Source organism: Capra hircus, chromosome 13, assembly GCF_001704415.2.
Source record: "Capra hircus breed San Clemente chromosome 13, ASM170441v1, whole genome shotgun sequence".
Taxonomy (NCBI): domain Eukaryota; kingdom Metazoa; phylum Chordata; class Mammalia; order Artiodactyla; family Bovidae; genus Capra; species Capra hircus.
In genome coordinates this window covers 60345105-60360118 of record NC_030820.1, presented here as the reverse complement: position 1 = coordinate 60360118, position 15014 = coordinate 60345105, and the positions used below count along the sequence as shown (strand labels likewise).

At 43.9% G+C, this 15014-nt stretch overlaps 1 protein-coding gene across 1 annotated transcript; it reads right to left on the bottom strand.

Moving 5' to 3' along the window:
* On the bottom strand, nt 807-13342 carry DEFB123 (defensin beta 123). The gene is made up of 2 exons (XM_005688345.3): nt 13199-13342; nt 807-1246 (listed from the first exon to the last, which is right to left on the bottom strand). Exons 1-2 carry the CDS (start codon nt 13254-13256, stop codon nt 1101-1103), a joined length of 204 nt encoding a protein of 67 aa, XP_005688402.1. The 5' UTR covers nt 13257-13342; the 3' UTR covers nt 807-1100.

Sequence of the window (15014 nt, the reverse complement as noted above, 5' to 3'; positions counted from 1 at the left end):
GCTTTGAAGGTCAGTGGGGCTTACTTTGGGGACAGCCAGAGCACTGTGGGAAATAGAGACTCCAGTTTTAAAGGGCGCACACTGTGGGACCCGTCTGCTCATCAGACCCACCTGCTGATCTCGGAGAGCTTCCTGGGGAGGCAGGAGGCAACTGGAGCTTACCCTGGGACACAGACACTGGTGTCTGTGGACACTGGTGCTGGTAAGTGACAGTTTGGAATCCTCCCTCTAGCTTTACAGTTCCAGGGGTCCTGATTCCACCCACTAGCCTTTCGGCACTAGTCCTGGGACACCTCAGTGTCCAGAAGGAGAAGAGAGCATCAGAGGATAAGATGGCTGGACGGCATCACCAGTGCAATGAATATGAACTTGGGCAGACTTTGGGAGATAGTGAGGGACAGGGAGGCCTGGCGTGCTGCAGTCCATGGGGTTGCAAAGAGTTGGACACGACTGGAAAACTGAACAACTGAACAACTGGGACGCCTTGAGTCAAGCAACTAGCTGGGAGGGACACAGCCCCACCCCCAGCAGGCATAACTGCCCCAAGATTCTCTGAGCTCACAGCTGCCTTGGAACCTGGCTCTGTGCACCAGAGGGCCTGGACCCAACCCTGCACACCAGTGCACTAGCACTAGCTCTGGGACCCCGAGAGCCCTGCATCTGGTGACTCTGGCATCTTGCTCCACTCAACAGTGGGTGGGCACTACTGGCCCCAGGACCCCAGTCTTGGGACTCCCAGATCCTGCAGACAACAAAAATGCTTTTAGTTCTTGTTGTATTTCCATATAGGTTAAAGGAAAAATTTGGAATTTCAAAGCAATGATTTATTAGATGATAACTTTTCACTAATTGCCAGAATAATGGTATCATTGTATGTTGTGTAGATTTCAGAAAATTCCAGAGTGCTTGTGAAATATAATGAAATGGTTTTGACTTAAACGGACCTCCTGAAAGAGGACCTTCTGAGAACCACTGGGTAGACTAACAGGCAAACACAGGGATCAGCCAGAGAGATGTTTATTGATAGAGCTCAAGAATCTACTGGGGTCAGACTCAGGGTAGCTTCATCTGCCTTTTGATAACTTTAGGCTTCAAGGAACTTAGATTTGCCAAGGTAAGTTTTTTGGCAGGTACCTGGACTTCACACAGCACAGTTTATTATTTGTACAGTAAACATAGACTTTTTCCTTCTTGAAGCATTTCTGGCGGCACTTGCCATGATAATTCCAGCATTTTAGGCTGCCACCTGAAAAGAAAGAACAGAGACAGTGTCAGCCCTAAGAAGAGGTAGATTCTGGATTTGAAAGGTCTGTAAAAGGATTAAAACCAATGGGATAGAGGGTCCTCAGTGTCCTTTGACTTTCACCCTGGTCCTTCTTTCTCTTTTTTCCTTCTCTCTCTTTCTAAAAATTGTGGTAAAATACAAATAACATAAAGCTTATCAGTTTAAGTATTTTAAGATGTACAGTTCAGCGACATTATGTAAAGTCACAATGTTGTGCAACCATCATCACCACCTAGTTCCAGAACTTTTTCATCATCCCAAACAGAAACCCTGCACCCGTTAACTATTCCCACTTCCCCTCTCTTCATCCTTGGGCAATGACCAATTTGCCATCTTCTCTATAGATCTGCCTAATATAGATATTTTATGTCAATGGAATCACATAACATGTAGCATTTTATGTTTGACTTCTTTCACTTATTCACTTATTTTCAAGGTTGATCCATGTTTTATTTTTAATTTAAAAAAATGAAGTACAGTTGAATCCAGATGTTTCATGGATCTGCTTCTGTGCTCTGTTGTTTATACTGGTTCTCAGTCATGTTTTCTTATTTCCCTGTGTGCCTAGTAAATCTTTGTTGTTGGTGGTTAGCTGTTAAGTCATGTCTGACTTTTTGTCAACCCTATGGACTGTAGCCCGCCAGGCTCCTCTGCCTATGGGAGTTCCTAGGCAAGAATACTGGAGTGGGTTGCCATTTCCTCCTTCAGGGGATCTTCCTGACCCAGGGATTGAACCCACGTGTTCTGCATTGGCAGGCAGATTCCTTATCCCTGAGCCACCAGGGAAGCCCAGTAAATCTTTAGTAGTGTAATAAACATCATAGTTGAAAAAAAAAACTGAAGTATAGTTGATTTACAATATTATGTTAGTTTCAGGTGTACAGAACAGTGATATATATATATATATATATACACACACATATATTGGGGCTTCCCTGGTGGGTTAGAGGGTAAAGTGTCTGCCTGTAAAGCGGGAGACCTGGGTTCAATCCCTGGGTGGGAAAGATCCCCTGGAGAAGGAAATGGCAACTCATTCTGGTACTTGTGCTGGAAAATCCCATGGAAGGAGGAGCCTGGTAGGCTACAGTCCATGAGATTACAAAGAGTCGAACACGACTGAGCGACTTCACTTTCACTTTTCATATACATATTTCTTTTCAGATTCTCTCCCTTGTTCAGTTCAGTTAGTTGCTCAGTTGTGTCTGACTCCTTGCGACCCCATGAATCGCAGCACACCAGGCCTCCCTGTCCATCACCAACTCCCAGAGTTCACTCAGATTCACGTCCATCGAGTCAGTGATGCCATCCAGCCATCTCATCCTCTGTCGTCCCCTTCTCCTCCTGCCCCCAATCCCTCCCAGCATCAGAGTCTTTTCCAATGAGTAACTCTTAGCATGAGGTGGCCAAAGTACTGGAGTTTCAGCTTTAGCATCATTCCTTCCAAAGAAATCCCAGGGCTGATCTCCTTCAGAATGGACTGGTTGGATCTCCTTGCAGTCCAAGGGACTCTCAAGAGTCTTCTCCAACACCACAGTTCAAAAGTATCAATTCTTCGGCGTTCAGCCTTCTTTACAGTCCAACTCTCACATCCATACATGACCACAGGAAAAACCATAGCCTGGACTAGACGGACCTTAGTTGGCAAAGTAATGTCTCTGCTTTTGCATATGCTATCTAGGTTGGTCATAACTTTTCTTCCAAGGAGTAAGCGTCTTTTAATTTCATGGCTGCAGTCACCATCTGCAGTGATTTTGGAGCCCCCCAAAATAAAGTCTGACACGGTTTCCACTGTTTCCCCATCTATTTGCCATGAAGTGATGGGACCAGATGCCATGATCTTAGTTTTCCGAATGTTGAGCTTTAAGCCAACTTTTTCACTCTCCACTTTCACTTTCATCAAGAGGCTTTTTAGATCCTCTTTACTTTCTGCCATAAGGGTGGTGTCATCTGCATTTCTGAGGTTATTGATATTTCTCCCAGCAATCTTGATTCCAGCTTGTGTTTCTTCCAGTCCAGCATATCTCACGATGTACTCTGCATATAAGTTAAATAAACAGGGTGACAATATACAGCCTCGATGGACTCCTTTTCCTATTTGAAACCAGTCTATTGTTCCATGTCCAGTTCTAACTGTTGCTTCCTGACCTGCATACAGATTTCTCAAGGGGCAGGTCAGATGGTCTGGTATTCCCATCTCTTTCAGAATTTTCCGCAGTTTGTTGTGATCCACACAGTCAAAGGCTTTGGCATAGTCAGTAAAGCAAAAATAGACGTTTTTCTGGAATTCTCTTGCTTTTTCCATGATCCAGAGGATGTTGGCAATTTGATCTCTGGTTCCTCTGCCTTTTCTAAAACCAGCTTGAACATCAGGAAGTTCACGGTTCATGTATTGCTGAAGCCTGGCTTGGAGAATTTTGAGCATTACTTTACTAGCATGTGAGATGAGTGCAATTGTGCGGTAGTTTGAGCATTCTTTGGCATTGTCTTTCTTTGGGATTGGAATGAAAACTGACCTTTTCCAGTCCTGTGGCCACTGCTGAGTTTTCCAAATTTGCTGGCATATTGAGTGCAGCACTTTCATAGCATCATCTTTCAGGATTTGAAATAGCTCCACTGGAATTCCATCACCTCCACTAGCTTTGTTCATAGTGATACTTTCTAAGGCCCACTTGACTTCACATTCCAGGATGTCTGGCTCTAGATGAGTGATCACACCATCGTGATTATCCGGGTCCTGAAGATGTTTTTTGTACAGTTCTTCTGTGTATTCTTGCCACCTTTTCTTAATATCTTCTGCTTCTGTTAGGTCCATACCATTTCTGTCCTTTATCTAGCCCATCTTTGCATGAAATGTTCCCTTGGTATCTCTAATTTTCTTGAAGACATCTCTAGTCTTTCCCATTCTGTTCTTTTCCTCTATTTCTTTGCATTGATCGCTGAAGAAGGCTTTCTTATCTCTTCTTGCTATTCTTTGGAACTCTGCATTCAGATGCTTATATCTATCTCTCCCTTGTAGGTTATTACAAAATATTGCATATATTTCCCTTTGCTATACAGCAGGTCCTGTTGGTTATGTATTTTATATATATAATAGTGTGTATATGCTAATCCAACCTCCTAATTTCTCTCTCCCTTACCCACCTTTCCCCTTTGGTAACCATAAGTTTGTTTTCTATATCTGTGAGTTTATTTCGACTTTATAAATAAGCTCATTTGGATCATAGCTTAGATTCCACATTAAGTGATAGTACATGATATTAGCCTTTCTCTATATGACATTCATTTAGAATGATAATCTCTAGGTCCACTCATGTTGTTGCAAATGACATTATTTCATTCTTTTTTTATGGCTGAGTAGTTTGATCATATATATACCTGCCTGCCAATGCAAGAGACGCAGGAGATGCGGGTTTGATCCCTAGGTCAGAAAGATGCCCTAGAGGAGGAAATGGCGACTTATTCCAGTATTCTTGACCGAAGAATCCCATGGGCAGAGGAGCTTGGTGGGCTACAGTCTGCGGGGTCGCAAGGAGTCGGACATGACTGAGTGATTAACACTTTCACTTTCTTTCAGGACTGTGCCTACGCAGAGCAAGGCTCAGTAAACACTTGCCAAACGTGAAAAACTAAACCTAGAGCAAGAACACTGGAGTGGGTTGCCATTTCCTCCTCCAGGAGACCTTCCTGACCCAGGGATCGAATCCGTTTCTCCAGCGTGGCAGGCAAATTCTTTACCACTGAGCCACATGGGAAGGCCAGCCTTAGAGCAATAATTTAAAGAAAAAGGTATAGTTAATAAGGCAATGGTAGATAAAAATTTGAATCATAAAAAGACTCAAGTAACCTTGAGGGCAAGGAAAGAAGATAAAGTAAACAAGAAAGGACAGGCAGATAGAAAACAAATAGAAAGATGGTAGGTTAAATGCAACCATATTGATAATTATATTAAGCAGAAATAGTCTGAATGTCTCAATTAAATGGCAGAAATTGTCCGATTGGATGAAAAAGCAAGATTTATTACATACTGTCTATAAGAAATTCATTGTAAATGGAGAGACATAGTTATGTTAATAGTAAAAGGAAAAAAAATCATGAAATCACTAATCAAAGATAAGCTGGAATATTATTAATATACTAGCTACGTAAAGATTTAAAAGGTAGACTTCAGAACTAACTAAATTGTCAAGTATAGAAAGGTCATTTCATGATGACAATCTCAACTTATCAAAAAGACATTAATCCTCAATCAAATGCACCAAATAACAGAGCTTGAAAATACACGAAACAAAAAGCTGAAAGAACTGAAAGGAGAAATAGACAAATTCACAATGATAATTTCAGCTTTCAACATTCCTTTCTCAATAGTTGTTAGAAAAATTTAATACAAGATACAGAATATTTGAACTGATGAGTTTATCAACCAACTTAATAGATATTTATAGACCACTCTACCCAACAACAGAAAAACAGAGATTTTTTTCCAAGAGCTCACAGAATATTTACCAAGATATACCATACAAGATCTCAATAAAAATAAAAGGATTGAAGTCTTTTAGAGAATGAACTTATGGTTTGGCGGCGGGAGAAGAATGGGGGAAAAGATAGGGAGTTTGGGATCGACATGTACACTCTGCTATATTTTAAATGGATAACCAACAAAGTCCTACTATACAGCACAGGGAATTCTGCTCAATGTTATGTAGCAGCCTGGGTGGGAGGGGAGTTTGGGGGGAGAATGGATACATGTATATGTATGGCTGAGTCCCTTTGCTGTCCATCTGAAACTATCACAACATTGTTAAATCGGCTACACTCCAATATAAAATAAAAAGTTTTTTTAAAAAAGAATTGAAGTCTTATATAGGTGTATGTCTGTCCACAGTAGAATTAACTAAAAATTAATAGTGGATATGCATGTGGAAAATTCACAAATGCTAGGAAATTGAACAATGTACTGGTAAATAACTAATGGGTGAAAGAGAAACCAAAAGAGAAATTAGAGAAGCTTGAATTGACTAATTAAAAGCACAACACATAGAAATATTTGTGAAACTGAAATAAAGTAGTAATTACAGGGAAATTTGCAGTTTAAAATGTGTACTTTAGACAGAATGGTCTTAAATCAACCATCAGTGCTTATATCTTAAGTGAGAGAAACAAGAGCAAATTAAGTGAGAAAAACAAGAGCAAATTAAGTAGAAGGAAAAAAATCATTAAGAATGGAGCAAAAGTAAATAGGAAATTTGGGGTGCCATTTCCTACTCCAGGAGATTTCCCGACCCAGGGACTAAACCCACGTCTCTTGTGTCTCTTGCATTGGTAGGTGGAGTCCTGGACTCCACTGGATACCACTAGCATCACCTTGGAAACCTCAGAAAAATGATAGACAAATTAAAACTGAAAGCTGGTTTCTTGAAAACATAAAAAAATTTCTAAATTTCTAGCCAGGCAGGCTGACCAGGAAGAAAGCAAAAGAGAAGAAATAAATTGTTTATCATCAGAAATGAAAGAGAGGGGAATTCCCTGGCCATCCAGTGGTTGGGGCGCCATGCTTTCTCCGCAGAGGGTGGGGGTGTGATCCCTGGTTGGGAACTAAGATGCCACAAGCAGTGCAGGGTGGCCAAAAAAAAAAAAGAAAAAGAAAGGAAGAGAGGACTTCACTATAGATTCTATAGATGTTACCATGTTAATAAGGTCATAACAGAGAAAACTTCATGACTATAAACGGAACAACTTACACAAAAGAGACAAATTATTTGAAAAACACAAACTACTGAAGCTCATACATGAGGAAATACATAACTCTAAACCCCTTAATTTTTTGAAAGAAATTGAATTTGTATGTATTTTCCACAAAGAAAACTCTAGGTTGAGATGGCTTCATTGGTGAATTCTATTAATACCAAGCATTTAGAAAGAATTTACCAATTCTTTTCAAAGTCTTCCAGCATTACCTTGATACCCAAGTCAAAGACATTCCAAGAAAATAAAACTACAGACTTATATCCCTTATGAAGTTAGATGTAAAAACCCTTACAGACTTAATATCCCTCATAAACCAGATGTGAAAATCCTTAACAAAATATAAACTGAATCCAGAAATGTATAAAAAGGATAATACATCATAATAAATGTAAATCAGTCCAAAAATGTAAAGGTCAGTTCAACATTTGAAAAATCAATCAATGTATTAATAATTCACCACATCAGCAGAGTAACCCTCCCACCTCACCCAATCATATAATCACTTCAATAGATGCAGAAAAAGCATTTGACAGCATTCATAATACCTGATTACCAACATCTGGGAAAATTCTGCAGATACTATCATACTTACTAATGAATTAAAAACAGATTTTCAAGGGAGACATAAAACTACTACTGTTTAAAGATGACATGATCATCTACGTATAAAATCCTCCCCAAAGCTATGAAACCTTGAGTTTAGCAAGGCTGTAGGATATAAGATTAATAAAAACCAACTGTATTTCTGGATCATATAATAATTCTATTTTTAGTTTTCCAAGGAACCTCCATATTGTGCTCTATAGTGACTGCACCAACTTACAATCCCACCAATAGTGTAGGTGTGCGTATGTTCTAAGTCGCTTCAATCAAGTCCGACTCTTTGCGACCCCATGGACTATAGCCCGTCAGGCTCCTCTGTCCATAGGATTCTCCAAACAAGAATACTGGAGTGGGTTGCCATGCCCTTCTCCAGGGATCTTGCCCACCCAGGGATCAAACCCACATCTCCCATGTCTCCAGCATTGCAGGGAGATTCTTTACCACTGAGCCACCTGGGAAGCTCAACAGTGTAGGAAGGTTCCCTTTTCTCAATACCTTCTCCAGCATTTACTATTTATAGGCTTTTTAATGATGGCCATTCTGATTTGTGTGAGGTGGTACCTCACTGTAGCTCTCTTTTTATGTGTGTGCGTGTGTGTTTTTTTGTTTGTTTGTTTTGTGTTTTTTTTGTGTGTGTGTGTGTTTTTTTTTTGTAGCTCTCTTTTGACCACACCTGTGAGATCTTTGTTCCCAAATCAAGAATTGAACCTGTGCCCCGTGCAATGAAAGAATAGAGTCTTTACCGCCGGACCACCAGGGAAGTCCCCTCACTGTAGTTTTGATTTGCATTTCTCTAATAATTAGTGATGTTGAGAATCTTTTCATGTGCTTACTGGCCACCTGTATGTCTTCTTTGGAGAAATGTCTGTTAAGGTCCTCTGCCCATTTTTCAATTGGGCATATGCCCAGACAAAACTATAATGCAAGGGCTTCTTTAGTGGTCAGGTGGTTGAGAGTCAGTCTTGCAATGCAGGGGATGCTGGTTCGATCCCTGGTCAGGGAGGATCTCACACGTCACGGAGCAGCTAAGCCCATGTGCCACAACTACTGGAAAGTGAAAAAGTGAAAGTGTTAGTTGCTCAGTTGTGTCCAACTCTTTGTGCCCCTGTGGACTGTAGCCCTTCAGGCTCCTCGGTTCATGGGATTTCCTAGGCAAGAATACTGGAGTGGGTTGCCATTTCTTCCTCCAGGGGACCTTCCCAGCCCAGGGACTGAACCCAGGTTTCCTGCATTGCAGGCAGATTCTTTACTGGCTGAGCCACCAGGGAAGCCCCAGAACTACTGGGCCCATGTGTAATTCTGTGTTTTATTTTACAAAAAAGATAAGGCACTCCCCTCCACAATTTCACAATAAAATCTGAAATTTTAATTCAAGAATATCAAGATGAACTGTTGTTGAGAGTGAGGGGAAAGATGGTCTCATATACTCTGTTTCAGCCTCTCTGGAGGCTACTTGTCACATTTTCAGATGGTGCAGTCTTGACCGGCAATTTCCTTTCTAGATGTCTATCCAAGGGAAATACACATGTAGATTGAGAAGCCTGTACACTGGAGATACAGTTACAAACAAGTTAGAGACAGACAGCTGCCCTCAGAGAACTTCCATTCAAGTACGGGAGGGGAGATGAGAAACAACTATAAAGAAATAGCTACCCAGATATTTGATTGACTAGACTTAGGCTGAAAATTATAAAGGAGTAACTCTGGGTGCTATGAGGAGGTATAATGGAAAAGAATGTGACATCCCCACCTAAATCTAATCTCTGCTGGGTTCTTGGGCTTTATACATATGTCCTGGATTCCACAATTAACCTAACTTAAAATTTTTTTAAATATTAAAGTGATACATACTTCATTCCCCTTTAATCATGAGACCCTTTGGTTGCTGAAAAGCAGAACTGGGCAGAGTTTCTGGCCTTTGGGGGAATGGTGAAGAATAGAATGACAAAGTTCATTGCTCAGCTTAAATGAGATGAGTTGTTGTAGTTCATAGCAAGACAACACATTTAAGAACCTAATGGATTTAGAAGGGTCAGGGGGTTCCAAATTTCAAAGAATTCCTTTATATATTATTAGCTGAGACTGGTGGATTCAGATAAAACCACCTCATCGCCAGTCATAGGAGGCAAAGGCTGAGGGTCAGGCCAAAGAAACGTCCATTCAATCTCCTTTACCACCACCACATCTAATAGAAAGGAAGAGGAAATATTCTCCCTAGAGGAAACTGGGGCACTTAAATCCAGTTTTGCAGCAGCAGGAGGAGGCCTTAGAGCTCTACCAGAGCCCACATCTTGTCTCTGCCAGCCAGGACAATGAAGGCCCTACCAGCGAGCTAGAGACAAAGGCCTTCCTCTCCTCCAACACCCCCCCCCACCGCCCCCAACAACCCCGACCCCAACCCGGGGCCCCCAGACTAGGGCCTGCTGGTCAACCTGAACACTTAAGAAGTAGAGATAAGTCATGTGAGAAAGGCAGGAGGCAGGAGAAGCTCTTGCTATAAACACCCAGATTGGCCTGGAGAAACTGCTAGAGAAGAGGGGGTTTACTTTCTGCCCTCAGAGGGTAGCCCAGGGAAATTGCTAACAGTACCGACACATTATGGTGCCATTTGGAGGGGAATTAGATTAGAAATGCCTGAGGGAAGTGGCTGAGCATCTCCTTCTCCTCTCCTGTGGCATAAAGTAATCAGGAAAGTCCTCGGTTCCCTCTTGTCTCCAGTGGAAACAGGAGAACAGGTGATGAGCTAAGAGAGACCTGCCAGCCGTAGACCCCTGTGCACAAAGGGAGTGGGAGGGGCTGTGTGTGAACAGCCTAAATCTAGGGGTTAGATGGAAGATTTGACTCAAATGAAGGGCTGAGTCAGTGGGGCTCTCAATAGGACCAAGAAGTTTCCTCAGTCATGGATCACACACAAGGGACCTTGCCGCAGAAGTCAGTGAAGGTCCAGCACTGGGCTCTAGCTCCTCATGAGCCTGCCCCAGGGCCTTTGCACTTCATATTCCCACCAGCTTGAATATTCTCCATAAATCCATAGGGATCACCTCTTATCCTCCCTCAGGTCAGGGTGAGCCATTCCATAAGCACCCCTTTAAAACAGCAAATTTACATCCCTGTGGTATCTGCTATCCCCCTTCCCACCTACTCTGCTCATCACACTCACCACCTGACATTTCATATGTTTCACTTATTTAAAAATATTTCTGCTTCTCTCAACAGAATGCAAACTCCAAGAGGCTAAAGACTTTGCTTACCTTGTTTTGTTCTCATGTGTTCACTGCACTACCTCCTGCACCTATCACAGTGCCTGGAATATGAAATTTGTTCAACATGTTTATTGATAGCTCAGTTGGTAAAGAATCCATCTGCAATGCAGGAGACCCTGGTTCGATTCCTGGGTCAGGAAGATCCCCTGGAGAAGGGGTAGGCTACCCACCCCAGTATTCTTAGGCTTCCCTTGTGGCTGAGCTGGTAAAGAATCCACCCACAATGTGGGAGACCTGGGTTCAGTCCCTGGGTTGGGAAGATGCCCTGGAGAAGGGAAAGGCTACTCACTCCAGTATTCTGGCCTGGAGAATTCCATGGACTATACAGTCCATGGGGTTGCAAACGGTCAGACACGACTGAGCCACTTTCTCGTTTATTGAACGAGCCAATAAATTAAATCATGACATCTAGTTGACTTCTAAATCCAGGTGCTATCCTCAGAAACAGAAAGGGAACAGAAGGAGAAATTCTCAAAGACTTACTCAAATATTTATTCAAAAGAGACTGAATTAACTTTAAACTGTTTTAAACCAGAACTGATGAACATTTGTTAAACTGCGGGGTTTAGGCACAGTCCCTTAGCCTTTCACCACCCCTCTCCCCAACCATTGCATCAGCAGGATGGAATTTCCTGGGAAAATTGAAATGAGTTACATAAAATGAAGAAGCTACACTTTTTTTTTTTTGCATACCAAAATTTCAGTGTGTTCAATGTTGTTCCCTTAAACTGATGTTACTATACACATGCCTTTGTTGTAGCAGATTGAGAAATGAGGACATTGAAGCTCTGAGCCGCTGAGCTGCTTCCTGGAGGTCACAGAGTTAGACAATGATTGAGCAGTGTTTAACCCAGTGTTCTGGGGCTTTCCTCTCTATCCCCAGCTGAGTAGGATTTCAGGCATTTGCCACAGGCAGGTACAAGGGCTGAGGTGAGGAAATTTATATATTTCAGCCCTGTGGACAGGTGAGGTGAAAGCCTTGGCTGAGTAGAAGTTTCTGTCAGTTGAGCAAGAGGGGCCAGACAGAGATGCTAGAGTTGGTGGAATAGCCCTTTTTTGCTTAAGCTTTCCCATGGCTCCTCAGCTGGCAGTCAAGGCTCAAGACCTGGACCTTGACTGCTTTTGCAGTCTTAACCCTTGCCGCAGTCTTAACCCTTGCCACACCCTTAACCCTGGGTTTCCCGATCCTGGGCTTCCCTGGTGACTCAGACGGTAAAAAATCTACCTGCAATGTAGGAAGGCTGGATTCAATCCCTGAGTTGGGAAGATCCCCTGGGTAAGGGAGAGGCTACCCACTACAGTATTCTTGCCTGGCGAATCCCATGGACAGAGGACTCTGATGGGCTACAGTCCATGGGGTCGCAAAGAGTCGGACACTATTGAGCGATTAACACTTTCAGTCTTACCCCTTGTCACACCCTTAACCCACCCTTCCATCATGGGCTAGTTTCCTGAAGGCATGGTGCTGTCTCCCATATCCGGACCTTTGCTATTAGCTGAATTCCGTCCGGGACAACCTTCATTTCCACCTCTTCTCCCTTCCCTTCTAATTTCTAACCATTTTTCAAGACTCAGAGTATCCCTTCGGGAGATCTCTCCTGGCCCTCAGCCTGGGCTGGCACCTCCCTTGTGCACCTCAGGACCCCAGATCACAGCTCACGGCGCTCTGGGTAAATGCTATTTCACATCTCTCCCAGTGAGTGCCTCCCAGGGCGGGTGCTCAGTTGCTTCAGTCGTGACTGACTCTTTGCGACCCCATGGGCTGCAGGGATCTCTCCCACTCAGGGATCGAACCCGAGTCTCCTACCTCTTCTGCATTGGCAGGCGAGTTCTTTACCACTGCGCCATCTGGGAAGTCTGAATCCTTCCCAGGCCATGTCATTTATCTCTGTGGTCCTAGCTTCCCAACACAGGGACTGGCACAGAGATAGTAACAAGTTAAAGATGAGCTTTGCTTTCTCCTTAAGGTGGTTGCGGTTTGTATTAAACCTAGATCATTCTGGGGCCTATTTTGTGACATGGCCACTATTGTGTATCCTCCTCCTGCTTCTCCTACTCATCCTATGCATTCTTCTTCACAAGCTAACCCACCTGAGCATGCTCCCTGGGACAGCAGGATGGGGTGACTAAGCAAGAAGCTCTCCGTGCTATAGTTGGTACCTAGATCTGCTGCCTGGCCGCCAGGGAGGGCTCCTCCTCCACAAGGCGACTGCAGGAGGCCCGGCATCCCATCCTCCCCGCCCGTGGGATTCTGTGTCTCTCTCTGCACCCTGCGCCCTTCCCCTGAAGAGGTGCAGGTTACCTGGAGTGAGTTGGGACAAGAGCAGCAGTCCGGCCAGAATCAGCGAGAGGAGCTTCATGGCTACAAGTGGCCAAGGGAAGCGGCAATGGCAAAGCAGCTTGGCAATGTGATGCGATGGCAAAGCTAATGGTGGAGTGCTCTGGCCTCTCTGGCTCCCGCTCCTTTGCTCCAACCGGAACGGATGTCACCCGCACGTGCCCTCCGCCGCCCGTGGGCACTGCCCCCGCACGCCCTGAGCTGGCCTGCTGGCTTTTCTCATTTAGGTCACGCGATAGGGTTCGAAAGCCAGTCAAGGGACCACCAGGGGGCGCCACGCACGCGGAACCCAGAACGTCAGGGAAGATTTTGTAGAGAAGACAGCGGTGATCCATGTTTTGAGAAACAAAGACCAAAACGCCAGGTGGATGAGCCCACGTGGCTTTTCAGGCAAAGGGAAATCTGTACAGAGGCTTTTGTTGGTGTTGAACATGAGAAATATACTGTAACGGGGGCTAAAATCGGCAGGAGAATGGAAGGAAGAGCTGCAGCTCCCAGCAGGAGTCTGGCTGTGCCCTCTCACAAGTATCAGCAGCCGTAGCCCCCTGCCATCTCAGGGCTACGCATGTGGTCAGGCCCTCTGGGGGCCAGGTTGTGCCCCGTCCTCAGGGGTCCAAGAACCAGCTATTGTGGTGGGGAGGTCCCTCCTCTGAACTCTTAGGATTTGAAAATCCATTGTCTTCCCTCAGTTCCGGCTACCTAAGGGTAGTAGCTGCATTTTCAGTCGCTCAGTTGTGTCCAACGTCTTGCGACCCCATGGACTGCAGCACGCCAGGCTTCCCTGTCCTCCACTATCTCCCGGAGTTTGCTGGAATTCATGTCCATTCAGTCAGTGATGCCGTTTAACCATATCATCCTCTGCTGCCCGGTTCTTCTGTTGCTTTCAGTCTTCCCCAGGATTAAGGTCTTTTCCAGTGAGTTGGCTCTTTGCATCAGGTGGTCAGAGTATTGGAACTTCAGCCTCAGGATCAGTCCTTCCAGTGAATATTTGGAGTTGATTTCCTTTAGGATTGACTGGTTTGATCTCTCAAGAGTCTTCTCCAGCACCACAGTTTGAAAGTATCAGTTCTTCCGCACTTAGCCTTCTTTATGGCCCAACTCTCGCATCTGTACATGACTACTGGAAAAATCTGTGGTTACTAATACCTGTTTCCTCAAGGTTCTCTTTTTGCTGTTTCTGCCTTCCAACAGCAATGTAACTGATTCTATACATTAAGTATGCTATGTGACTTCCATTTCTTGACTGGACCCTATTTGACACAGATGTCAAGGGTATAAAAGCATGATCCCATGGACAGAAGAGCCTGGTGGGCTACAGTCCATGGGGTCACAAAGAGTAAGACATGACTTAGCGACTAAACAACAACAATGGCTTATGAGACAAATTAACATTGAAAACCATTTTTGTAGGGACAGAAAACATATTGAGGAGGTTGAAGACTGAAAGGTAAGTGAAGGAATGAGATCAGTAAGTGTAAACAACTCTTTCTAAAACCTTTAAGATGAAGAAGAGACAGTAGCTAGGAAGGGCTCAGTGCCTAAGGCCTAGAAATCCATTGTTCATTTCTGTTGCATGTGTGTACTCAGACATTTCTGACTCTTTGTGACCCCAAGGACTGTAGCCCACCAGGCTCCTCTGTTTATGGGATTCTCCAGGCGAGAATACTGGAGTGGGTTACCATTTCCTCCTCCAGGGGATCTTCCTGACCCAGAGATAGAAGCTGCATCTCCTGTGTCTCTTGCATTGGCATGCGGATTCTTTATCACTGAATCACTTGGG

Excerpts from the sequence above, each read along its gene's own strand:
- DEFB123 (XM_005688345.3), bottom strand. The coding sequence starts at position 13,256 with ATGAAGCTCCTCTCGCTGATTCTGGCCGGACTGCTGCTCTTGTCCCAA. Across the intron at positions 1,247-13,198 it reads CTTGTCCCAACTCACTCCAG|GTGGCAGCCTAAAATGCTGG; the intron begins GTAACCTGCACC and ends CTTTCTTTTCAG.